Source organism: Tachypleus tridentatus, chromosome 6 (assembly GCF_004210375.1).
Source record: "Tachypleus tridentatus isolate NWPU-2018 chromosome 6, ASM421037v1, whole genome shotgun sequence".
Classification (NCBI taxonomy): Eukaryota; Metazoa; Arthropoda; class Merostomata; order Xiphosura; family Limulidae; genus Tachypleus; species Tachypleus tridentatus.
The window spans coordinates 158,696,616-158,724,531 of NC_134830.1; the positions used below are offsets into that span (position 1 = coordinate 158,696,616).

Below are 27,916 nucleotides of genomic sequence, written 5' to 3' on the forward strand. Positions count from 1 at the left end.
TAATAAAAAATAAAATAAAAAAGGTACCTGAATGTATTGGACTACAGTAAAACCTAAGTTTCAAGTCAATCCACCAATAAATGAAGGAATGACAGTCAGCTGAAGTGTTCGGAGAATAAAGAAACAATAGAAAACAATTTGTCTCTCTCTGAGTGGTAACAGTTATGTAACTGGTTTATTTATGTCAAAGAATAAATTTGATGAAATGCAATTATTTATTAGACTGAAAACAAAAACATTTTAAATCGTTTCCATTCAGATGTCAGGACAAAGTTATTATTTCAGGAAATAGTTTCTGAATCACTGTGGAAAATGAATCACTGCATGCTATTCAGAAAATATATTTCATTATTAATCATAAAAATACATAAAAATAATGATGAAAATATTTTCACAAAAAACGTGGGTAGTGTGAACTTCTTGTACTCAAATCAGCAACACTGTATAGGCATTGTATCAAACTGTTTGCTTGGTGTAAATTAAAAATGAGAGAAGTGTATAGATCTGTGTGTATGGGTGTAGGGCTGAAGCTAATACAAAACAAAAACAATAGTGTTGGGCCATGTATCTTTGTTAACTTGAAGGTGACCTGGGAAGATTGAAATGTTGTTCTCTGCTTTGTTAGTAAAAGTGTTAATACCCTTGTCAGCCTCTCTGAAATACATTTTTATTTCAAGCTGGTTTCTCGTCATCAAGAAAGACTGTTGGGCCGTATACAGCAAGCATACATTGGACAGTTGTGAATGACAAAGTTACAAATTTTAAATAAAAAGTAGTTAAAAATCATTTGTTTATAAAACAAGTGAATCCACATCTACATTATATATATACAGGATGTTCGGAAAGTCACTGTCCAGTTTTGAAAGCAGTGATAACAGCATTCATTCAGTCTATTTCAAGCCAGCAACTGATAGCAGTGTTCAGAAACAAAATAAGAAGGATCCAAGCCTGTATTGATGCCAACGGGGGTCACTTTCAACATTGTTTATAATTGTCATTCATATTTACCTCCTGTATTCTATATTGAAACATGTCTGTTAATAAATATATAAGTGCACAGTGACTTTCCAAACACCCTGTGTGTGTATGTATGTGTGTGTATTAACATTGGAACATACAGTTACAAAAAGAAAACTAACAACAGTCTACTGTCTCCTCCTGAACAGGGCCAATTAGAAGGGGAGGAGCAGCTGGTTCAAGACTTCAAGCTCAAATGGGCCTCATAATAAGATATCTACTTTGATAAGGAATAATAGCTGAAATTGGTGAGCATTAAAAACCCATAATACACGTCTGGTGTGATAATCATTATAAATAAAATTAATCCAAACTGTATTTATAACTTTATTTGTTTCAAGTTCCTGTGTAAAGTCTAACGGCATTTTTCAACTGACAACGTAAACATTCATTAACTAGCATTTAGGTAAGTATAAATACCATACAGTACTTCAATAAATAACTTTACAGGTACTCACATAAACAAATAATTTTTTTAAAGAAATATGTGAGCTGATTGGTTTATTTATTTAAACGAGTTATGCTCACACTAATTATAAAACACATTTATAATGGATACAAAAGTAATAAAGAATCTCTAATCTCTTTTCAGGAACCAAGTCAATTACTTTCATAGTCAATTGAAAATGTTGTTTAAACCTTACAGGTATATGCATATGTTATGCTGATAAAACTTCATTTCTGTTAGTGATAAATATTTGACACATTAAGTTATCAAACAAAATGCACTATAACTCTAGAATACCAACAGCTCATTAAACGTTAAACCTTTTAGTTATTAGGGTTAAAAAAGGTTTACGAAGAGCATTTATTGAAACTACCAAAGGCATATATTTTAATACCAGTGCTCTGCAAATGCATGAAGAGAAACATAATTTGTAAATACCAGTCTGGTCTATTGTCCCTTGGTGATATCTGAAGTCTTCGCACCTGCACACCTTGGTTAAGGTGAAACCTTTTACACCAATGGGCGTAACCATTTGGATGAAGGGATTTGCCGACTCTCATACTGCACCTAAAAATAAAAACAACGGAATGAGAGATGAAATGTGCTCAACTCCAGTATCAAGAACTATATATTTTTAATAAATTGTATATTTTTGAATTCCAACTTCCACCTTTTACTTGCATTTAGTTATGTATGTAATTACACTGATATGAAACATCACTATCACTTCATTAGCTGCCTTTCAAATTAAAATTTTAAGGTAATTAAATCCCATATTTTGGTTTCTTGTATTTTTTGTCACAATATGATTTTCAATGTTTTTTCTTTTTTTGTCAATGCATGTTTATGTTTCAATAACTTTGAACAGATCAGAACATTCTGTTGAGTAAAACCCAGTATCTACTGGGTTTAGAAAATTCTCATTATTTTAAAGTTATTCAAAACATAAGTAAATACTTTTTTATTAATAAACGATAAATTATTTTGCTTTTTAGCAAGTATTTAATAGAAAGATAAATAAAGTGAGAGTAGAACAGGATTATACAATATGCTTCAATCTTGACAGGCTTACTTTTGTATACTAGAGAATATGTTTGCATTCTTTCCATTCTTACTTGTGGAAATATACTTATGCTAGTGGAAATTTACTACTACCAACTGCTAATGTATTAACCTTTGTTAAAGTTAGTACTCACTTTTAATGTAAGCAGTCCCAGGTTTGATTCTCACAAGAGATGCACAAAACAGACTGCCACATATTAACCCTTCTTTCATTAAACCAAGTTGCAAGTGTGCTTCTAATCTATTGTTCAATGTTTAAATGTTAAGTGAAACATATTATAGCTGCGGATCAGAATAATATCTGGGAAAAATATTCTCAAAATTTACAAATCTTTTCTCTGTATAATTTTGTGTATGCAAATTTAACTTATTTTCATAATAAACTTGTTTTAAAACAGAGAATGTAATTGACTATTTAAGTCCACTATCCCATTCACAGATGTGAAGAGTGAGTAAAACAAACAAACAAACAAAAGAGTTTAGTGATATTAACTTTTTCTCAATGTAACAGTTATTTTATAATAACTAAGAGTACTTATCAGGATTTGTATTTTTCAGCCAATAAAATTTGCTTATCTCAAAATGTACAATATGAGGTTACTGTATTTAAAAAAAAAAACGAGTATAGAAAATAATTATAGCAAAATAAAAGGTTAGCACTTACATAATAGGAGCTTCTGTATCAGAAAATGAAAACAACAGTGGAGACATACTTCTTGCAAGTTCATGTTCTTCAAACTGACCAGCAGCTTCCTGTTGAGCTTCATCCTGTTTAAACACAAGGGGCAAACCTGTCTTGTTCACAAGCCAATAGGGGGTGGAAACGTGGATCTGAAAAGTTCCAGTGATATACCTTTTAAATAACTATCTTGGTAGGTACAGAAGTTTACTTGTTACAAGTCAGTATTAATACAAGAATATCACTTGATATAAACTAATAAGAAAACATTATGACTGAGGTACATATGATTAAATAAATGGCCATTCACTTAAACTTAATGGCTCTGAAAGTGTTATTCAATTAAGTCAAATTCTGACACCTCTGATGCTGACTTACTCTTAAAGCACAGCTGTGAATGGGCACCACACGAACTTGGAGAGCCAACAATCGACTCAGGCAGTCACAGACTTCTACCTGCGTCAGAAATTCTTTTGTGTCTGGATGAATTGTTAGGTCTGTGCATCGCCGAAAGTTTTCCAGATATAATCCAATTATGACTGTTTCAGATATATTTACCTGCTCAGAAATAAAAAAAATTTCCTTTAGTTATAAACATTTTACACCATTATGAAAATAACATTAGCATTTATCAGTTAACTGGTTGAAAATCACATATTTGCAAATAAAGTTCAAAAGTAAACAGAAATTTGTTTTCTTAAGTCTGTATAATTCAAATTTTCACCCTTGCTTCTTCTGATGATTTGTTAATAACATGTTGCACACAAACATGAAAAAATTCAACAGTTACACAGTTAAAAATTCCTGAATTTCTTCTGGCAAATCCCTATTTAGTTTCACCATTGAAATTAACTACACTCTACAATTAAAACTCACAGAATGCAAGTTGGTATTTTTTCCAGGCTTAATGCATCCTTTTATATCAGCATCTCTGACACAGTAGTAAAGATCATAAGGTAAAAGGTTAACTACAACCAATGAAGGAATAAAGAGAATCTTGTGGCCAGGTTTAACAAGTAGCCTTCTTGGAGGAGTAGTCGGTCTGGTCAACGAACTTGACGATGCTGATCCCCTCACACCAGGTTCAGAAATTCCTTCTGCAGGAAAGTTTTCCCGCTTCACAATAACGCTAAACCTAAATGGGTTTAGAATTAAAATTAAGAAATTACCAAACTTTCAGAATGTCTTGATCCATACCCAAACAAAACATCAGTGTACATTACATCTGTAAACAAAATGTTCACACAAAGTGTAAACAGCAAATGAATGTACATCTTCCACATATTATGTAACAACAATAAAAAAATAGTTTATATATTAAATACCATATTTATTTCAAGTCTTTTAAAAACGTTATAATCACTTAGTTCTATACTAAAACTTGATCACTGTTAGGGTATTGGAAGTAACTGGTTACAACATTGCTATATAGGAACAACTGTTAAAATAAATACAGCTGTTTTTGTTCATACTCTGTGCAACCAACGCCCCAACAAACCTAACTTTATGGTAACCTTCTAGGTAAGAATAAGAATTTTTAAGTTCTCAGTAAGGGCAGTTCCAATAAAAACAAAAAATATGGTGCATGCCTTTCAGGTAGGCACTTGTGCTTGAGGACACATATTTACAGTAATCTTGAGGTGGGTATAAACATGTTTTGAAATTTAATATTTAGTATTTATCTTTCTTTAACTTAAATGAGGAATTTACTCTCCAATAATGACACGGCAATTCAGTACATCAGAGGCTAGTTTCTGCAAATGAAATTTTTAATCACGTATAAAGTATATAATGTTACTTTCACAATAAGCTCAGTATTAAATGAAGCCACACCTGGAACATATTAATGAGTAACTATGTACAGTTTTGATAGAAGCCTATAAGTAAACAGCCACAAAACTTTGTAGTTGTAGTACTCCTATACTCACTGAGGAATTTACAGAATGTTAAACTTGTTGTTAGAATCAATTAGTTCTTTTGTGTTCAAAACTAAGAGACAAAATATGCTCTATTACTTGGTTATTGGTATCGATTATTTTCAAACCTTATGCAGTACACAGTAACAGCAAAATAAATATAATAAAATTTGTACTAAAGGTCTCTGAAGTAATGCTGATTTCTAACCGAACAGCAGATTGAAAATAATCGGATATTCAAACTTCTTCAGAAGGAAGTTGGGATTAAAAATGTTAATTCTTAGCAGAACAATAAAATGTTTTACGTATGTAGAATAATGTAATTTATACTAAAGCCATGACAATCAATGGCTGCTACTCCATTACCAATTCAGAATAAAATGATTGTAGCATAGTAAAGCTTGTATGTTGTGTGTGTACATCAAGTGGGCATAACATGGTTAGTAAAAAACATAACGTCACAGCAGAGCTGATAATGTAATAACTGTACATCTGAACAGGTATAATACAGATATGGAAATAATAAAGAAAACACAAGAAATAAAGATATCTGAATTTGTTCTATACAATAAACACAAAATCTAGCAATCTCTCATAAAGTAGCCAACTTGATTATCCCAAGCTTTTTCAGTGAGAGACAGCAGAAAATCCATAGTCTTCATCAGGGGCAAAAAGTTTGTTAGAAACATCAGTCTAGAAACATCTTATCCTTTTTAATATTGGTTGAGTCTTTAGGCTGTTTCTAAATCAAGGTTCCATATATTCAACTTTCAACACCACTCTTGAAATATATTATCCTTTTTAATGCTGGTTGAGTCTTTAGGCTGTTTCTAAAGCATGACTCCATATATTCAACTTTCAACACCACTCTTGAAATATATTATTCTTTTTAATATTGGTTGAGTCTTTATGCTGTTTCTAAAGCATGACTCCATATATTCAACTTTCAACACCACTCTTGAAATATATTATCCATTTTAATGCTGGTTGAGTCTTTATGCTGTTTCTAAAGCATAACTCCATATATTCAGCTTTCAACACCACTCTTGAAATATATTATCCATTTTAATGCTGGTTGAGTCTTTATGCTGTTTCTAAATCAAGGCTCCATATATTCAACTTTCAACACCACTTAAGAAACATCCTTTTTAATGCTGATTGAGTCTTTATGCTGTTTCTAAAGCATGACTCCATATATTCAACTTTCAACACCACTCTTGAAATATATTATCCATTTTAATGCTGGTTGAGTCTTTATGCTGTTTCTAAAGCATAACTCCATATATTCAACTTTCAACACCACTCTTGAAATATATTATCCATTTTAATGCTGGTTGAGTCTTTATGCTGTTTCTAAAGCATAACTCCATATATTCAACTTTCAACACCATTTAAGAAACATCTTACCCTTTTTAATATTGGTTGAGTTTTCATGCTGTTTCTAAATCAAGGCTCCATATATTCAACTTTCAACACCACTCTTGAAATATATTATCCTTTTTAATACTGGTTGAGTCTTCATGCTGTTTCTAAAGCAAGACTCCATATATTCAACTTTTAACACCACTCTTGAAATATATTATCCTTTTTAATACTGGTCGAGTCTTCATGCTGTTTCTAAAGCAAGACTCCATATATTAAACTTTTAACACCACTCTTGAAATATATTATCCTTTTTAATACTGGTTGAGTCTTCATGCTGTTTCTAAAGCAAGACTCCATATATTCAACTTTTAACACCACTCTTCAAATATATTATCCATTTTAATGCTGGTTGAGTCTTTATGCTGTTTCTAAAGCAAGACTCCATATATTCAACTTTCAACACCACTCTTGAAATATATTATCCTTTTTAATACTGGTTGAGTCTTCATGTTTCACTTTTTACACTACTCAAGAAACAACCCAAACGTTTCAATACTTTGCTTCCTACCTTCCAAAACAGTTTAACATCATGAAAAGAAGTAAATAAAATGGAATGGGATGACCTTTAGAAAGGACTAACAGAAACAAAGATAAATGGGAGAAGCTTAATTTTTACCTGTATCGTTCTTTTGACCCATACAAAGGAGAACATGATTTGACTGATCCATCTACTTCACTGGGTTTGCTTACATGTTGCCATCTGACAGGACTGTCACATGTAGTTACCTGGCGATCAACAGGTCTGACCCAAATGTTGGCATGGACCAGAGGGAGAGGTACAAACAGGTTTGTATGTGGTAAAAGGAAGAGAGAGTGTGCAGACACTGTGGAAAAAGACAGAATAAACTTTGAAATTTACTTTAATTCAAATATAATAATCCCATTTTATATAAATTGATATTGCTTTTCATAACAGATACAGACATACACATGGAAAGTAAAAGATTTTAAAGGGAAGTCTTAGGATGAGCTTTGGCTCTTGAAAACACAGAAAAAATACCACACTATAAATTATTTCTGAACATAAGTGATAGTTACTGGAATACTTTGGTTTGATTGATTGATTTAGTGTTTTATGGCACAAAGCAGCGAGGCTATCTGCTCCAGACATTCGGTAAAAATGTAAAAAATAAATAAATAAAATAAATAAATGTAGTAATAGATATAAATGGAAATGAAGGTAAAACAAAAAAGTATAAAACCAATGCTGACACCTAGTCTACAATGTTAAGATAGAAGGCAGAGTATAAGAAGTTGTAAGGTATTTACTCTAGCAAAAAGGTAATGATCATAACCCGCCAGGAAGACTAACAGGTAAGTTCAAGAACCACCGTCAATCACCTGAAGTTGGCCTTTCCAGTCCTGGTTCTGGGTTATGTGTCATAGCAACCAGTATCAAAATGTAAAAGAATAGAAGTTTTAAAAGATACATAGCAAAATTGTAACAATGAGTAGCCAAATGTCCAGTAAAAACATAAAGCCAATTAAATGGAGTAAAATTTGTAAAAGTAAATGAAGGTAAAAACAAAACAGCAATTAAAACAGAAAATGGTGTAAAAACCAATGGTGACATCCAGTCTTCAAAGTTGTAAAATATTTACTCTAGCAAAATGGTAATGATCATAACCCGCCAGGAAGACTAACAGGTAAGTTCAAGAACCACCGTCAATCACCTGAAGTTGGCCTTTCTAGTCCTGGTTCCGGGTTATGTGTCATAGCAGCTATTATCAAAATGTAAAAGAATAAAAGTTTTAAAAGACACTTCGCAAAATCGTAATAATGAGTAGCCAAATGTCCAGTAAAAAGATAAAAGTCAAGTAAATGGAGTAAAATTTGTAAAAGTAATTGAAGATAAAAGCAAGACGGCAATTAAAACAGAAAATGGCGTAAAAACCAATGTTGACATCCAGTCAACAAAGTTGTAAAGGACTACCTGTAGCAGAATGGTAATGATCATAACCCGCCAGGAAGACTAACAGGTAAGTATAAAAACCACCGTCAGCCACCTGAAGTTGGTCTTTCCAGTCCTGGTTCCGGGTTATGAGTCAATATGGCCAGTACTAAAAAGTAAAGTAGTAAAAGTTTGAAATGATATGCAGCAAAAGTATAATAACAACTCACCAGGACGACTAACAAGTTGTTCAAACGGATAGTTCAAACAGTTGCGTTAGTCACCTGAAGTTGGCCTTTCCAGTCCTGGTGTCGAGTTATTTAATGTTCTGGCCATTATCCAATGTCAAATTGAAGGAGAGAGATTAAAATTGTAAAAAAGGAACCACAATTAAAAAGGTGTAACGAATAAATATACAACACTTAAATGAGATTAAAAAGATTAATGGCCATTAAAAAATTAAAAACATTATCAAGGTGGACAGAGTCACCATCACCAATAACTCTGTCCAATGTTACAGACTGACCCTGGGAAAAAATATGTTTAAAATATTGCCGTCGTTGAGAATTGTAACGAGGGCAAGAAAGTAAAACATGGCTGATAGTGATTTCAGTGTTACACAAACTACACATTGGTGCATCAGTTCCAGATAAAAGAAAATGATGAGTTAAAAAACTGTGACCAATGCGTAGCCTAGTGAGAACAACTTCCTCCTTCCGAACTTTACGGAAGCTAGATGGCCAAAGTCCAAATTTGGGTTTGATTTGAAAAAGTTTGTTGTCGTGTTGCTCACTCCAAGTGGACTGCCAGCTGGCACGGAGTTGAGCCTTGAAGACAACACCATAGTCCATGTACGGAATAGGCATAGGGGTGATGAAGCAGACATATTTAGCTGCCATGTCTGCAAGCTCGTTCCCGCGAATACCAACATGGCCTGGTATCCAGAAAAACTGGATTGAAGTAGCTGCTAATGAGAAATGGGCCAGTCGGTTTCGAATATCAGCGAGAATAGGATGTGAGCTAACGTGTAGCGATTCCAAGGCAAGTATAGAACTAAGCGAATCAGTATAAATAGTGCAGTTGGAGTACTGTTCAGCTGCAATATGATCCAGAGCAAGAGATATGGCATACAGTTCAGCAGTGAACACAGAAGCTGTAGAAGGGATTCTGCGCGTAACTACTGACCCATAGCAAACCATAGCAGAGCCCACTGAATTACCTGATTTGGAACCATCAGTATAAATGGGAACTGAATGATTGTTTGAAAGATATTCATTGAATAAAAGACAGTAATTCCAATCTGGAGTATCTGCCTTTTTTAGGTGACTGAAAGAAAGGTCACATTTAGGGGCTGTAATAAGCCATGGTGGGATGGGCCGACCTGTGGAATCTGCAATGTTATCCAAGGACAGACCCAATTCATCCAATTGCTCCCGGATCACGAAGGCCAAGCGGAGCAATGACAGATCGTCTGTTCTGAAAAAGTACTGCCCACCGAGGAAGGAAAACACATTTCCAGGTGGGATGCTTTGGTAAGGAATGAAGTTTCGAAGTATATTGTAAAGATAGTTGCAAACGGCGAAGGTGCAGAGAAGGTTCATGAGATTCAATGTATATACTTTGAACTGGAGAGGTACGGAAAGCCCCAGTGCAGAGTCGAAGTCCTTGGTGATGAATGGGGTCCAGCATCTTTAATGCCGAGAGTCTGGCAGAGCCATAGACCATTGATCCATAATCGAGTTTCGATCTAATAAGAGCACGATATACCTTTAACACTGAACAGCGATCTGCCCCCCAACTGGTAGAAGAGAGAACACTGAGGATGTTCAGTGCTCTTGTGCATTTGACCCAAAGCTGCTTTAAGTGTGGTAAAGAGGTCAGTTTACGATCAAAGATAAGCCCCAAGAACTTGGTCTCCAGGACCACTGGCAGCAAAACTTCACCAATATGAAGTTCAGGATCAGGGTGAATACCCCGTCGACGGCAAAAGTGCATGCATACAGTTTTGGAGAGAGAGAAATTAAAGCCGTTCGCCAGAGTCCACTTCCGTACACAATTGAGGGCGGTTTGTAGTTGCCACTCAATATATCTCATGTTTGACGACTGACATGAGATGTGAAAGTCGTCAACATACAGCCCATTCGCAACAGTGAGAGGGAGTTGTTCAGTGATGGCATTTATCTTTATACTGAAGAGTGTAACACTCAATACACAGCCTTGAGGGACTCCAAGTTCCTGTACAAAAGAACGGGAAAGTGTCGAACCCACACGAACTTGGAATCTCCTGTCCATTAAAAATTTTTTAATAAACATGGGTAGATGGCTACGTAACCCATATGTATGGAGGTCTCACAAAACGCCATACCTCCACGTTGTGTCGTAAGCCTTCTCTATGTCAAAGAATATTGATACAAGATGTTGGCAGTTGAGAAAGGCTTCTCTGATAGATGTTTCAAGACAAATTAGGTGGTCTGTGGTGGAGTGCTGTCGACGGAACCCACACTGGGTGGGCGAGAGGAGGTTGTTTGATTCAAGGAACCAAACAAGAGGAGCATTAACCATCCTTTCTAATGTCTTACACAGACAGCTCGTCAAAGCAATTGGACGGTAGTTTGAAGGAATCTTGGGATCTTTCCCTGGCTTAGAGAAAGGTAAAATAATAGCCTGGCGCCAGGCATCAGGAAAAACATTCTCCTGCCAGATCCGGTTTAAAACAATCAGAAGGACATCAAGAGAAGCAGGAGATAGATGGTGCAGCATGTCATAATGAACATCATCAGGTCCAACAGATGTACTGGCAGACCGTTGAAGGGCCATTTTTAGTTCCACCAGGGTAAAGGGACAATTATAGTCAAAGAAACAGTCAGTTCGAAAGGAAAGAGGTGATCGCTCTGCCCGAGTCTTGATGGCCAGGAAGGTGGAGGAACAAGCAGAAGTGCTAGATACCCGGCAAAAGCTTTCACCTAGAGTGTTAGCGATGTTCCGAACATCAGTCACCTCCTGACCATCAGAGAGTAAGATCGAGAGGGGGACAGAATTGTAATGCTCATTAACCTTTCGAATCATGTCACATATGATCTTGGAACTGGTGGTAGAAGACATGCTGGTTGTGAACTTAATCCAAGATTCCTTCGGGCTTTGACGTCTTACCCACCTAGCATGTGCACGGGCCCGTTGGAAAGCAACCCGGTTTGAAAGTGTGGGATATCTACGAAAAGTATCCCAGGTCCGCTTTTGAGCCTTCCGAGCTAAGTGGCAAGCAAGATTCCACCACGGACGAGGATATCGTGGAAAACGTGTCGAGGTTTTAGAAATACACTGAGCAGCTGCATGTGTAATACAGTCAGTTACCGCTGCTACACAGTCGTCTATTGATGGCTGATTTACGATGGCAGGATCTAGTTCTGCGAGAGCAGTGAAAGTGGACCAGTCTGCCTGATCCAGTTTCCACCGGGGCACGCAAGTAGGGTGGCATCGACCACGGCCAGCCTCTCTCAAAAGGATGGGAAAATGATCACTGCCTAGTGGATTACTGTCAACCCTCCATGAAAAATGGGAGAATAATAAAGGGGAGCAAATTGAGAGATCAATAGCAGTAAAGGACTGACTAGGTGCATGAAAGTAAGTGGAAGAACCAGTATTAAAAAGAGAAAGATTGTGATCAGAGAGCATCCGCTCTACAGATCGGCCTCTCCCATCAATCCAGTGACTAAGGACGTGAACGAATAATTATTTTGTCTCTTGTGGTGGGAGAAAAAGATGTATCAGAAGAAATGCCTGTATTTGAAACTGAAGGACGTGGATCTTGAGGTTTGTTGGAAGGTATGGGAGGAACAGAGATGGGTGTGGAAGTCAATTCATCAACCTTTTTAACCACAGAGGTCAAAAAGCTTTTCATTTGTTTTGAAAACGATTCTCTTGGAGGCACAGAGAGATTTGTCTGCACTCCTACTGCAGTTGTGGAATGAAGTGCAGCAGCATATGTCCGAGATGGAGTTGTGGACAGCAATTTCCGAGCCTCAGGATAACTAATGTTATGTGTCGTTTTCAAACGCTGCACACCTCTTTTTCCTCCAACCATTTTGGGCAAGAATGAAAGTAAGAGGGGTGAGAACCATTGCAGTTTATGCAATGTGGGTTCATGTCACAGTCATAGGCACCGTGGTCCTTGCCACTGCAATGAGCACATGTCATGGAACCACGACAAGATGTCTTTGAGTGGCCGAATCTCTGACATTGGAAACATCGAAGAGGGTTTGGTATGTATGGCCGAACCCTGCAAATGAGATAACCTGCCTTGATGGTGGCAGGTGCACGTGGTGAAGTAAATGTTAAAACAAGGGTATTTGTTGGCAGTGTAACTCCATCTTTGCGAGTGGAGATGCGCCTCACTGCAGAAACTCCTTGAGTGGAGAGACTAGCGAGATTCTCTGACTTGGGAACGTTCTTCAAATCCCTTTCAACAATAACTCCTCGTGAAGAATTCAAGGTAGCATGGGGTGTAACCTCAATAGGTATATCCCCAATTGCCTTTGAATTCAAGAGTTCACTGTGTTGGGATGTGGATGTTTCAACCAATATGTCACCAGATCAAAGTTTCTTTACTGACTTTGGAGAGTCAGCAAGTCCCTCTAGTCCCTTTTGAATAAAAAAAGGGGACATTTGCCCTAAAGGTTTTTCCGAAGAGAATGTAATATAAGAAAATGAGGTACGTGTGTTACTGATGTTGAAGATTGCTGTTCTGAGTATTCAAGACGTGGTCGCTTACCCATTGACTGTTCTTTTACAATTTTATTTAAATTTTTTTGGAGGATCCATAGAAAAAGGAAAAAATTTCGGTACCCATCTGTCTACAGGAATTCAAGGCCAAAGTGGTGTGTTATGGTTGGACCCCTCAACCACCAGGATCCTCTCCTCCCCTTCACGGGTCGCCACGCACGGCAAACACGTGGGTGGATGTTTAGATCCCAGAGAAGGTAACCAGATAGAACAGAACCTTCCCTGGGAGGTCCCCTCACCACGTACAGGAATCCACACCGAGGGGGGAATACTTTGGACCAAAAACTTAAAAGAGCAATCATTCTGTTGTAACAGACCACTTTCTATGTCATTATATTTTCAATCTTTTTATGTTCTATCATTTTTAAACACACCACAACTACGAACTAGTAACCAACTGTAAAGGAGCTGGTACAGCCATTTTACAACTCCAAGCTAATAGCTAACTGTACAGCAGTTGTTATTACTACGTATACACGTTACAGAATTTTTTTCACTCTTGCCAAAGGTAAAATTGAAAAGAGAGTCTGTGGCGTACAGGCCAAACACTTTCCTTGAATGGCCACACCATTTACAATTGTGGACTAAAATTTCACTTACTAATGTTATTAGCATTTTACAACTAAAAACAAGTACCTGATTGTGAAGTAGTATTTTCGAGTTTAATTTCAACGGATTCCTTCAACAGATTGCTGACCTGCAGTGCTGACCGTACAGTCACTAACTTACGTGCACTGCCCTCTAACTTCACAGCAAACACTACTCTGACTGGGGGTTTATCTCCCTGTTGAAAAGAAAACAAACTTTGTTTTACATTCATGATCTGCAGTCTTCCCTCTATCTGTTTATTATATACTCATATTTCACAGCAAAATGTGTAAAAATTTCTTAACTGTATATTTGTGTCTTCATAATTTGCTTCTCTTTCGTTTACTTGTAAGCATTTTTGCATACTTATTTTTTTTTAAATATGGATTATTATTATTATGAAGACAAAGCTGCCATCTATATTTTTGAACTACTGACCAGAGAGAAGGCACCAATTGAGTTACATCCTAATTACAATCCACATTAAGAAAATGACTGTAATACATCTACAACTTAAAGTTCACAAGGAATATTTTTTAGTATTGCATGGATTTGAACCCACACTGCCAGCTTATAGATCCAGACTGTGTTTCATATGGAATATGGAAATCTTATTCGCTTAACAATTTGATAAACACATTTTCAAATGTCCAAGGTAACCATATCTGTTTATTAAATTATTCTATCGTTTTAAAAACTGTCCAAATAAATTAATGCTAAAAGATTTTTAACCTCTCACCAAAACTACTACAATTATTTAGAGTTTTCAGGCATGATTAGTATTAAGTTCTCACACCATTTCTATATTTAAACCCCCTAACTGAGTCATGAAGGAAAAATTTCATACAGTAAATAACTTACCACAACTGTCAATCGGCTGGCCTCTGGTTTCGTTTCTCGAAAGTAAACCCCTACTCGGTCAACAGACACAGGTGCCACTTGTCGCAGACCATCAATCTTCACCATGAGCTGATGAATCTTTAATTGATGAGAATCCTGAAACAAAAGAATATAAAAAATCACACACATAAAAGACCTTATCCTACCTAACATAATTCTGCATCATTCTTGATTTTGTAAATATTGTATTGAAAAATCAAAATACAATCATAAAGTCCCAATAATTCATGTCTGAAGTTTTATACATAAAGAATATCCAAACTTCCTTTTCACTGCACTATTACAAAAAACAAGTTTCTACCAAAATGTTCAGAGGTGTAACTGAAATTTGATACAGCACACAGTGCTGTGCTGTCCAAGTGTGTTTGGACAAGAGAATAATTTGTCATTATTTCCATTTTATGGGACTAATTCTTCCATACAATTATACAATATACATTTCAACACTACAATAATGCTTCACTGATCCATGTTGACAACAGAACGAGCCAAGGTGAGAACAGTTATTCTTTAGAATTCCTGTATACTCATAACAAGGGCATGTCATAAGAGATCTGTTTAACTGAACATACTAATCAAACTTAGCATCTGAAATATCTGTCATGGTACCCCATGTGATGATATAAATATATAGAAACAATTTAGCAAGGAGCTAGCATATGGTACCAATAGAAAAAAAATCAACTTCATAGCACCCCACAAATATACCTTGATACAAAAAATGTTCAACACTATATATTGAGTTTTATTGTCATGCCATTGCCAAAAAATAGAGATTTGTCAGTAAAGCAGAGTGTGTTGGTTGGACTATCCACCAAATTGCTGCAGATTTGAAATGCTCTCTAAATAATGTCAAGTTCATCTTAGATTGTGAAACCAAGACAGGTAAATTTGAAAATATGAAAGGGCAAAATACCTAAATTCAATAATACTAATGTTAAGTATCTTTGTTTACGTAGCCTTCAGGACAGAAGGAAGACTGACACTGATCTCAAGCATGAGATAAACAACCATGCACCAAATGACAGAAAAGTGTCCAGATCTACAGTATCAAGACGACTTAACATGAATTGAATGTTTGGTTGTGTAACAGTTAAAAAACCTTTACTTTAATCACTAAATGTTGTCAAGAGACAGAAATTTGCTAAAAATGTACAAAAACTGGACTGTTGGCAATTGTAAAAACTGTCACAGAGGGGTGAGTCCAAGCTGCTGAAGTTCAAATGATGCAATTACCCCCCTAGAGCTCCCAGTATCAACTCAGATCTGGAATTTCATTGGATCTGTTACTTTCAAAGAAACTTTACAGAAATGTATTAGAGACATTTGGAGCAAAATCCCAAAGAACACCAATTAAATATGTTGCAACAATACCTTAAAGACTGTCTGCAGTTATTACAGCACAAGGGAACACACAAAATATGAACTGTTTGTTGATCCCAAGTGCTTTCACGGAGTTTCTGTTGTGCTAAATTTGAAGATTTATAAAATTTTGACCTTTCACCTATGATTTACTTTCCACTGTCCTTTGAAAGTAGCCCAAAATCTAATATTTGACTATTTCCTAATACTTTTGCACAGTACTGTATATCACTCATTGACTTATGAAGCTTAAAGTGAATGTTTTGGCAAGTTATTCTATAGAAACTATATTTATAAAACACTTTTTTGTTTTCTTTTTCAGTGATGCAAGTGTTGTAAGAGTTAACTTAAAATTAAAGCAAAAAATAAACATCCTTACCCTGTGTCTCATTTTATCACGTTCTTCAAAACTAAAAGGCACAATTTGTCCAGGATGAGCATCTGTCCAGGATAGGCCAGGATCAGTAGTTTGGTGTAAATTCATGTGATATGGCTCCTTCGTGTTCCTATATTTAGAAGTTAAAGTTATACAAAACATCATCGAATAAAATTCTATTTAAAATCAAATAAATAATCAACCATTACAGTCATTTTAAAGAGAAGACTGGCATGTGTGTAGTACTCCAAGTTAATCTTATGATCTAATAAACTGATAAGCAGATATCAGATGGTCTATGCAGAAATTACGGAGTTCCTAAAACAGAAAATCTTATTAAATCCTTTTCCTAAATGTGGAATGATAAAACCTAGATTACTTGACAAGGGTATATAAAATATTTATTACATAAGTGAAAAGGAAATGCATCATGCGTACCAATACAGACAAGCAGACAGTTCTTTTTCTCATAGATTGCATTTTGTCCTTAAGCCTTCTCTCTCTCTTGCATGATTTATTGCAGCTGAACCACATAATTATCTTAAAAGGTTCAATACCCTCTCCATAGATCACCTGGTACAGAATTGAACTAACAAAGTAAGCTCAAATCTAGAATGTAAACTCACTTTCTTTGTCTAGTGGATGGCATCACCTTGTGGCCTCTGTTCTCAGACAGCATTGGTTGTTTGTAACTTTCAGTCAATGTCAAAATCAGCCAGCAAGAGGATATTACAATGCTGACCAATTCAACCAGTTTGCTTCTTCCAATTCAGAAATATCATTGTGGACCAAAGAGGACCTCATTTACCAAAGAGAATAAAGAAACTAAAACAAAGTATTAGTGACCACTTTCTGGAACCTGTGTTACCACCATTACAGTGTAGAAACTAAGTATAAGAAAACATTTTGAAGGTTTCTGCACAGAAATCAACTAAGAAGGTAGAAAATCCAGGATATGCCAGCAAGAGGATATTACAATGCTCACCAATTCAACCAGTTTGCTTCTTCCAATTCAGAAATATCATTGTGGACCAAAGAGGACCTCATTTACCAAAGAGAACAAAGAAACTAAAACAGTTTCTAAAAAGTATTGGTGACCACTTTCTGGAACCTGTGTTACCACCATTACAGTGTAGAAACTAAGTATAAGAAAACATTTTGAAGGTTTCTGCACAGAAATCAACTAAGAAGGTAGAAAATCCAGGATATGCTGCATGTATAAATATGCAACCTCAGAACAATGACTACAGCAACTAGATACTATACAAAACTTTCAGTTACAAACCACTGAAAAGACAGCAAAGCTGACCTAAAAGCACAAGAACCTTTATTGAATAATATATCCTCTAAAAATTGTCATAAATACAAATTAAGCTGCTACATGCCCAAAATCGTTTTTATGAGATCAGCAATATAAACCTCAAGTTCAAAGCTTTTCCTAAAAACTGGCAGTTAAAATCAGATTGTCTTGCACTACACAGATCATTTTTGAAGACATTTTATTTCTCATCCACATGGTAGCCACAATTAATACTCATGACTAGCCCTTACTGCCCCCATGTTTTAGATGTAAAAGTATTCTCTATGTTATTTGTATCGACTCAAATGGTGTAATCTCTAACATGTGAATAAGGTAGGAAAATTAAGTTTTACAAAACATGCATCAAACTATCTTTGTAAAAAAACTTACCTTTCTAATGATGAGATCACAGTTGCAAACTTTAACTTGCAATCAGTATCATTCAGTAGAGCGAATGGAACAAATGGAGATCTTCGTCTATAAGCACGGATTGAACTTCCTTTCTTTGCTGGCTCACTAGACATAAAAAACAAAAACACGTGTGGTTTGACATCATAAAAATGTATCAGGAAAGATAGAGAGAAAAGAAATTGCAAAACAAATAAAATTTTACTCAAAGAACACTGGTAAAATAAGGATACACTGGCAGTTATAACAAAGATCTATTAAAATGCATAACTAATAACTATCAAAAGATTATTTAATTACACAAAAACTTTCGTTTTTAAAGCAATAAATGAAAGGATGATGAAATATTCTGCACAATTGTTTTTTCTAAACCTTACCTTACTATCAAATTTCTAATTCACGTTTGTGTTTTTAAGTCTCTTTACTGTTAGAATGAAAGTAATTTTTCAAGGATGTACAGAAATGATCCTGCTGTAATACTGTATTATAAATTTGTAACATTAACAGTTCATGTTTTCAATAGCTGTAAATGTTGGTGTTGTGTGACTTGTCAATCACCATGTATAAAATTATCACTTCAATGTAAAATTGATAACTCATCAGTAAAAACCAACAACAAATATTTATGTATCTTACGATACTTGACTTACAAGAAATGAGAATCATTTGGTAACACAGCAAACAATACATCTTATTCAAGTTTGCCCCCAAAGGAGAAAGGTCCACCTTTTGAAAGCACTTGGGTCATAAGGTTTATTTCACTTCATTTACAAGTGATGATTTAATTTTATGTTAAAATAATGTAAAGTCTACAGAAAAATATTCAAATTGAATCTTGTGACTGAAATTCCATAAAAGGTTTTTTTAATTCATTAGTTCCAGGCCTTCAGAAACTAAACAGAAAAAGACGTCCTTATATTTTATTAAAGTGGGTTTAACAGTTTACACAATGTTCTGTGTTGATCTGTTAACATCATTATGTACGAGAAAGCAAACATACAGGTGTAATTAAATAGTTCTTGTGATATGTTTAAAAGAAAAAATGAAAACAACCATGTGTCACATGCGTTTACTTACTTAAATGTTGCTGATAGAACAGTACGAAGAAATAAATGCTTAATGTAGTAAGAATTACTGAAATACATTAAAACTTACGATACAAGTAAAATAACATTCTCTATGAAAAACAAATACCTATTTTTCTCATATTCTTTGTAGTACTCTTCACTCCATGTTTTCTTTACCAGGCTATACAGATCCAACAAGCTTCTGGTTACACAAATATTCAAGACATCTTCAGCTGAGGACAAAAGTTGTTTGATTATCTTCAGCACACAAATGTTAAGTATCAGTCGTTAAACAAAATTTGCTTTTTGTAAGGACTGATTCATTTTCTGAGCCAGTTAATATTTTTATTTTTGTTTTGTCTCCCTCTATTCACAGCTAAAAGTTGATGGAATATTTTTATTGTTAGACATAAAACAAGATTAACGTGTCCTTGTATACACATTTTAACTCGACATTATGACACAGTAATAAATACAAAACTTTATTAACATGGCTACTGTTAAAAGATTTTTGCAATTTTACAAGAAAAACAAGCATGTACACTGAACTTCAAGACAACTTGTAGAATAAAATTTAAAATTTTTAACAATTATAAAGAAAGTGTGATAAAATACTTGATGAAAACACAAAACAAAAAAGGTGGAAAAATCAAAGTTCCTTTTCATATAAGAATTTAAAAATTCTGTACTGTGGATTTAAAAGTTCAGTTTTTTTAAATATGCAGCCAGTTTTAAATTATTAATATCCATAAACATAATACTTCCAATACCTTATTTGATTGCAAAATTTATCACTTTTGGTTATATATATATATATATATTGATATTACTGTTATGTATTTGGTGGCAATATTATTATTGACCGAGATCAACAAATGTATTTTTTTATCTCTTTGCATTTTTAAATACAACAGATTTAACAATAACAATCTATAAAGTAGGATTTGAATCACTGAAATATTATACTCTTCCTATGACATTTGCTAATCTTATCCAATCCTTCGGGATGTTTTTTCATAGAAGGAAATTTTCTTGGCTTTCAAACAGATTTAATTTAATATCAAAATATTTTTTGAAGTGAACAGAACCTTAAAGAAACTATAAACAAATCCTCAGACTTGAAGTTTTTTCCCTATGAATTCTAAACTTCCCATTAGGTTCCTCTGTTCACTCCTCCAGTTAGCCATCACCTCAAAAAACTACAAATTACTACTCAAACCACTTTATTTACTCTAATTGACAGATAAGATGTGTGTTCAATTATATACTAAAGTCACTGGCTCTAACTACCTTCAATGTAGAGCTTCATTAGTAATTATTCAGACCACACGCTGTCCCATCATAAGAGGGCGACAAAGGTCTGTTGAAACAAAATTCACAAACACAGAAGGGAAACCACATGTAAAAGAGGAGAACATGAACTGTTACATTTTCAAGGGTTGATAACATTTTAACAGAAAAATTTAACATCAATTGTGGAATCAGGGAATTGTTAAATGGGATCAAGGAATGAGCTCCCGTGTGCTTGTGTTTAGTGATGCCTTTATGTAAAAGTAATTTTGCAGTTGAAAAAGCTGCCATCAACAATTTGTCTAGATAAAATATTTTCATGCTGTATATTATATATTTCTTTTTATGATTGGTAACTTTTGATACATTCCTAAACAACGTGAAGGACATTTATCTAGTAATATATAACTGAACTGAAACTTACCATTCACTTTCATAGAGAACTTCTTATTGCCATATAAATTGGGGCCTGCTGACCATTCTGTTTTACATCTGTTAAATAAAACCACAGAAAAAGATTAAATCTCATTACACTAACATTTTTTTTTTTTTTTGTAACATTCACTACCAGTGGGGACCACATAATGCAACAAATTGAATAAATTGTTTTTTCATGCTACAAAATGCAGTTGGTTAAAGAGAAACAGCCAGTGTTCTGTGAAAATTCTTCATTTCTTTGACAGTTTTATTGAGAGGTTGACACCCTGTATCTCAGGACAGCTGGTATGGGTATTAACACTTTTATGGATAAAGCAGAAAACAATGTTTTGACTTTCTTAGGTTATCTTCAGGTTAACAGGTTCACCATATCAGCTGTCCCAAGATACATTTTTAATTCAAGTGGGTTTCTCGTCATCACGAGATAGACACCCTACTGAACGCAAGCCTTGTCTTCATGGAACAAACAACTGAGGTGACAATAATAAATGTATGACAAGAATATAAACATGGTGAAGAAACTATTATCTTAAAATAAAAAATAAAAGGATGAGTCATGAAAACATTCACATGTGGCAAACATGTTTAATACACCTAATCTGAGGGACATCTGTCAATGCTTATTTTAATAACATGCTCTAAGATGTCCCTGCAAATATTTTCATTAAAAGTAGGATCTTTAGATGACCACAACTGCTAGCTGGCCTATTATTTCACACAGTTTATCATCATTGGTAGGAAATACGATGTGGTTGTGTGGTGATGACATTAGAAAGGAAAACTAAAGAACATATATATGATGATTTTTACAGACACTGTTACCACTTAGTGAAATCACATAATGAAATCCGTATGTGTATGAATCGTGTTGGCTTTGTTCTGTTGGTAGAATGTTAACATCAGTATTAAACAACATTATCCTCTTTATCTGCATTCATCCATAATGATGAAAAAGAGAAGAAAAAATATTTTCCAGCTTGTTCAAGAGTGCTTCCTCTGTTCTATTAACTTCTCAGAAGAGCAAGATACTTACTTAGAGCAAAACTAAAAATCAACCTAGTACTGGTAATAAATACCCTGTAAACAGCGAATCTGTTGTGAAGATTTAATAGACCTCCTGGGTACCCTTTGTGTTAATGACATTTTCAGCCATAATCCTAATAACATCTCAAGGGGTTTGGCCAAGAGATTTAGTTTAGTCCTAAATACGTATGTTTATGTTTGTTTGTTTTGAATTTCACGCAAAGCTACTTGAGGGCTATCTGTGCTAGCCATCCCTAATTTAGCAGTGTAAGACTAGAGGGAAGGCAGCTAGTCATCACCACCCAGTTGGGCTACTCTTCTACCAATGAATAGTGAGATTGACCGTCACATTATAATGCCCCCACGGCTGAAAGGACAAGCATGTTTGGTGCGACCGGGATTCGAACCTGCAACACTTGGATTATGAATCGAATGCATTAACATGCTTGGCCATGCTGGGCCCAACGTATATTCATATTAAGCTAACAATGCCAGACGTTCTCTTCAAGGTTAATGAAGTTAGGGCTTGATAGATTCTGAGAAACCAACAGCTGTTTCAAACTGTTACTGAAGAACAACATTCTACAACTACAAACATATGTTGATCAAAGTTGGAGGAAAATCAGTATCCAATATTGGATGGTTTAGTTAAACTCGTTTCTTTGTTGTCAAACAAAGCTACACAATGAGATCTATATGTTCTCTGCTCAACATTATTACTGAAATACAGTTTTTTAGTGTTATAAGCCCTTCAGAATTACTACTGAGCAACCAGGAACCAAAGACAGGAGGAGCACTATGCACAGTTGAAGAGACGGCACTATTCAATGTGGTAATAATATAATTCAGTAAAAACTATCGGTAATCAAGTACAATAACATGGTAGCAACACTATTTCAAAAACTTTCTGCTCTTTATGTTCTAGGAAAAATTCCAGATTTTCCAACTTTCAAAAGACACGCCATAATTTTACCTATTTAATTAACACCACTTTAGCAAATACTACTATTTAAAAAATTACTAATAGCTTCAGAACACTTTACTTTATACAATGATCCTAGTGTAGTAAAGTGAACAGTGTACCTCCACGGTTCAACAACAGGCTCCCAACCTGACAAGGCTCTGTTGTAATATGCTATGGAAAGCTGGAAAGTCGAAACCCCCTCATTTGGAGCTTGCTTCTGCTGAACTCTCAGATCTGAAGATGAAGTAAAAATAAAAGAAAAATTATCCTTATAAAACAGTATATTAACTTTTAAATAAGATAGTATTATTGTCCAAACCTTCATGTCAAAATGTTCATGTCTGTGTAGGTGATTGCCACAACTCCAAAAGGAAAGAACTGAGAAACCTGAAATGAAAGTTTGCACCTGGCCATGATTATTTATCTATATATGCATGCATGTGCATCTTTTGTGTGAAAAAACACACAGAAATGTGCATGCACACTTGCTTATCTTTTTAATGAGGCAAGCTAGCAAAACCACATAGAAAGGAAGTGGTTCCTTATATTACAAACAGATAACACAGACAGACATGCAGATGTGTGTGTGTGTCATGTGCCATAGCTCCATGAGGAAAGATTCTAGACACCTGAAATTTTGCACCCATACTAAGTGGACCCCGAAGACATGCACCTGGGAACCATTGCTTATGTATTGGCGAGTGCACATACTTGAATTTTTAATCAGACAATCTAGCAATAAAACTACATAGAAAAGATGTGGTTCCTTATATAACTTCTAATATATACAAAAAGCAGTGCATTTTGGTAACATTGCATTCTAACAACCATTTTTATATCATGTTGCTTAGCAATAAAAGTATAGCCTATTACTGTTGTTAAGAGGTCACGTGTTGAAAGTATAAAATGGAATATATAAACTATAAAATTAAAAAAATTTGTTGTGTTCTAATACAGAAGCTCCATTAATTAAAGAGGTTTGTTTTGATCACTGAAGTTTAAAAATCGAAAGACAAGTCAGAGGGAAGGTTACCTTTATAAACACATTACATCCTAAAGAAGCAATAAAAGTATATATGTTACATTTTTTTGCTAAACTGGGTTCAGAATACACACACTAACTGAGTAATCTAGAATAAATCAATCTAATAACCTGAATGAAGCTGGATACCACTTTTGCTGGTATGTAATAATTCCAGCTTTATAACCCTCCTTCCCATGAATTTAAAAAAAAAAAAATTACAACACAACATTCTAATTCTTTCAATCTAACCAACTTATTTTTCTAGTTTGGTCCTTCTACTCTCTCCAATCATATATTTATTTTTTTTTAAGTTGTATTAAATAACCAAATAACATTTTAGGTCCAAATTATGTAATAGATATTTGTTTTGAAATTCTGCAAGCAATTATATTTTTCTAGATTTGTTCAGTATGTGTGTGTCCTCGAACCTCAACAGTATGAAGAAAGATGTTTGAAAAATTTATCTACAATGGGAAATGTACTGGTTTTGTTTTTGTCACATTGGTACTACATGGTATACCTTGATAACATGGTTTTCTTTGTAAATACAAGGAAGCTTATTAGGTTTCAACACAAAGTGCCATAAATTTTGTGAAGGTCTGAATTTTAGCTTTACAGTTTTAAGATTCTGCACCCAATAATACGTTTTGCTTAGATAACGTTAAATTACCATTTTTAACTGTCAGATGGGGGTACCATATTTTTTGTTAAATATGCCTAATTAGCCACAAGTATTACCCGAATACTTTAAGTTCTCAATTATGTAGATCCATCAGTCAGCTAAATATGCATCTTTTGTCAGCATCAAAACTAAAACAGTAAGCATCAGTTAGTAATCTAGTTCATGCCTAACATGCATGTATTGCGAGACTACAACAATGGCTCTATTATAATTACACAGAAATATATAGTGTGCCTAACAAAAATAAATAATGAACAAATTCTAACACAAGTCAGAAAAATTTAGAAGATTATTAAAGTTCAACTGAACACATTAAAGTTACATTAACATGCATAAAAATCTCAGTGAAGAATTTACACTAGTGTCAAAACATCACAGCTATAAAATCTCTAACTTTTCTTGTACAAGAATCCAACTGTAATTTTAAACAGACTGGATTCTCAGTTGAAGCTCACTACTCCTCATAATACCTACCTTTGACAGTCAGTTCCAAAAGAGGAACATCAGAATCTTTGCAGTCATCAATAATACACAAACTCCCACATCCAAGTCTAAGTTCCATCATTTCAATGTTCATTCTCTTGTCATTCTTTGGCTCAGACTTGAGCGATATGGTTTCAGTAGGAGAAGCATTTGATAGTAGCCACAAGGCAGCATTGTTCAGCTGTCCATCAGACATTTCTAGTGCTTTAATACAATCAGCCTGTGTAAAGCCAGTCTCCTGAAGTGATCGGATACTTGATTCTGCAGTAAAGAATAAAACCTACATTTTTATATTAAGGATAAGAGAACTGGTGTTAAATGAAAACATGAAACAGAGTTTATCTTTCTACCCTCATACATGCACTTCTGTTCTGTTTATAATGGTTTAAGTTATCACAAAAAAAACGTTTCTTTAACTGACAGGGTAATATTAGTGATCTCCATCCAGCATGGAAGAGGTTGGAGTTGAATCTTACTCAATCAACCAATAGCAGAACTCACCAAAGGGAATTATCTCACACACATCTACATTAACTTAACACAGGTTCCCTTTGTCTATTTTACTTGTCACTGATTAGATAACTTTATAACAAAATCAAACTGCTGTAAACTCACAGATGCTAATCACAAGTTTTTGCGTTTTTTTTTCTAGGAAAAATTGGGCTAAAATTTTGATCAACTAGTCAGCAAAATTAGCTACTTAGAGATCTTAAAATAACAAGGTCAAACATTTAATGTAAAGGAATAATGTTAGAAACCTTTGATATTTGTTATCTTTAATTCATCATCATTGTCTATAATGAATAAAATAAAAACTGCACTAATTTTCTAAGTTTATTATTATCAAAAATCTTATTGATTTGTTTACTTACTATTGCATTAGCAGGAAATTTTACTAATATATCAACATTAATTTATGGAACTATGCTACACGATTGTGGGGACCACCAGCTCAACATGTGGTAGATTGTTAGTTCAATTTTAATAAGAAATTTCCTGAAACAATTTTCTAACCATCAATTTTATTTTTATCAGTACACCCATAACTTTATGATTAATACGGTAGGAATATATGATTAAATATTTTATGTTCCAATTTTGTTTCTGTTTTTTTTTTAAAGCATGGAAAGTGAAGTTAGATTTGCTATAAACTAGAATTTTTAAGTTACTTTGCACAAGAGATAATGTACTGTGAGTCATAAAGCTTGATTAATATTTCAGTTTAGACTTCCCTGTTATCAACACCATAATGTAAAAAAAGTGGTTGAAAACCAAGTATTTTGACAAAAACATGACCAGTGACTGGCAGCATACCTGGAAAAGTTGGAAAATGATTCTTATTAGATACTTTTGCTGTGTTAATACCAGTCTGTTGTTGGATTGATTCAAACATCTGTAGAAACATTTGCATGTCATAGTACGAGAGTCTCAGGTTCAAATTGTTAACTGATACCTACAGTAATAAACATAGAATATTAGTATTAGTTACCACAAAAAACAAAGAACGTAACGAGTAGAGCAAGAACGACAGAACACATCAAAAACAGTAAAACAAAGTTTTACTAATTACACACCACTAACTAGGATGATTTCATTAAAAAAGTGTGTCACCTCTAAACACTCTGTGCATAAAATTATATGAAACATAATGGAAATTATGGTAAAATTAAAAGGAATATAAAAATTTATTTCAAACAGTTTGCAAGCACAGATAGTGAATATCTCTGTTAATATAAAAACTGAATTCAAGAAGTTTGACAATTCATTAATTCAAAGAAATATTGCCATTTGTTTGTTTTCAGATAGTTGCACAAAAACTACAAACACTCCATCTACGCACACTGTCCTTCACTTTGAACTGACTGACTAAAAGGAAGGCAGCTAGTTAGCATCACCCACAACTAATTGTTGGGCTACCCTAACCAATTTAACTGTTGCTCTTACAATTTACCCACATTAAAGCTCCAGAACACTTTTTTTGGGGTGGGTGGGGAAAAGGTCTTCAACCAAGAACCCTCAGATTCATAGCATGACATAATGAGAAATGTTTAAACTAACTATAATGCAAAAAAATAATTAATTGGCTGCATTTTGAACAATGTTCTTACTGGTATTATATGACTGTAAAACTAAAAATAATGAACTAAGATTAGTTATACACCTGATAAGTATGTGTTAGCACTTACCAAAGAGCACCAGAAACATTTAAAAAAACTCAAAAATACAACACCATAATGTAACACTTGAACCAAAGGAAATGTGTTATTTAAGAAAATGTACGTTTTATTCTGTGTATGGCAAAGAGTCAAACTGGTGATGTCAATAGCTATTAAATGCTTTCAGATCCAAGTAAAGTGACATTAGAAAGAACTTGAAGATATACAGGGCTAAAGCCTAATTATCAACTTAGAATAATTTAAAAAAGAAAGATATTAAAAACATCCACGTTCTTATTTGTAAACAACAGTCAATAATATGACAATGTTATTACCTCCAGGGTATGACCAGTGTTATCCAGCTCAGAAAATAATCTTCTATACGATGGTGATGATAATTTCTGAACAACGTCCACATTCACAGTTACCGGATCAATAATAGAGAGAGCCGTGTCTTCCTCCAAACCAAGGATACAAGAAAATACTTCCAAGTTTTGAAGAATGCAGGAGAGTGGCTTATCTAAGGAGCAGGGTTTGAAGGCAATAACAGCAGTGGACTAAAGAAAAAAATGTTGAAAAAATTATTAAAGGAGAACAATTATCTACAATAATCATAATGTATGCAGCTTCAAGGTAAC

The 27,916-nt window shown here is 34.4% G+C and overlaps 1 protein-coding gene across 1 annotated transcript in view; it reads right to left on the minus strand.

Moving 5' to 3' along the window:
• The window catches only part of Vps13D (vacuolar protein sorting 13D), a 145,462-nt gene that overhangs the window by 33,168 nt on the left and 84,378 nt on the right, over positions 1-27,916 (minus strand). The window contains exons 47-61 of the mRNA XM_076503042.1: positions 27,614-27,835; positions 26,437-26,575; positions 25,114-25,383; positions 23,053-23,167; positions 20,933-21,000; positions 19,346-19,451; positions 18,134-18,259; positions 16,447-16,573; positions 14,667-14,801; positions 13,854-14,001; positions 7,164-7,371; positions 4,083-4,341; positions 3,585-3,764; positions 3,192-3,358; positions 1,904-2,032 (exon numbers count right to left, since the gene is read on the minus strand). Coding sequence (XP_076359157.1) covers positions 1,904-2,032; positions 3,192-3,358; positions 3,585-3,764; positions 4,083-4,341; positions 7,164-7,371; positions 13,854-14,001; positions 14,667-14,801; positions 16,447-16,573; positions 18,134-18,259; positions 19,346-19,451; positions 20,933-21,000; positions 23,053-23,167; positions 25,114-25,383; positions 26,437-26,575; positions 27,614-27,835 — 2,399 coding nt within the window. The remainder of the gene's footprint in view (positions 1-1,903; positions 2,033-3,191; positions 3,359-3,584; positions 3,765-4,082; positions 4,342-7,163; positions 7,372-13,853; positions 14,002-14,666; positions 14,802-16,446; positions 16,574-18,133; positions 18,260-19,345; positions 19,452-20,932; positions 21,001-23,052; positions 23,168-25,113; positions 25,384-26,436; positions 26,576-27,613; positions 27,836-27,916) is intronic.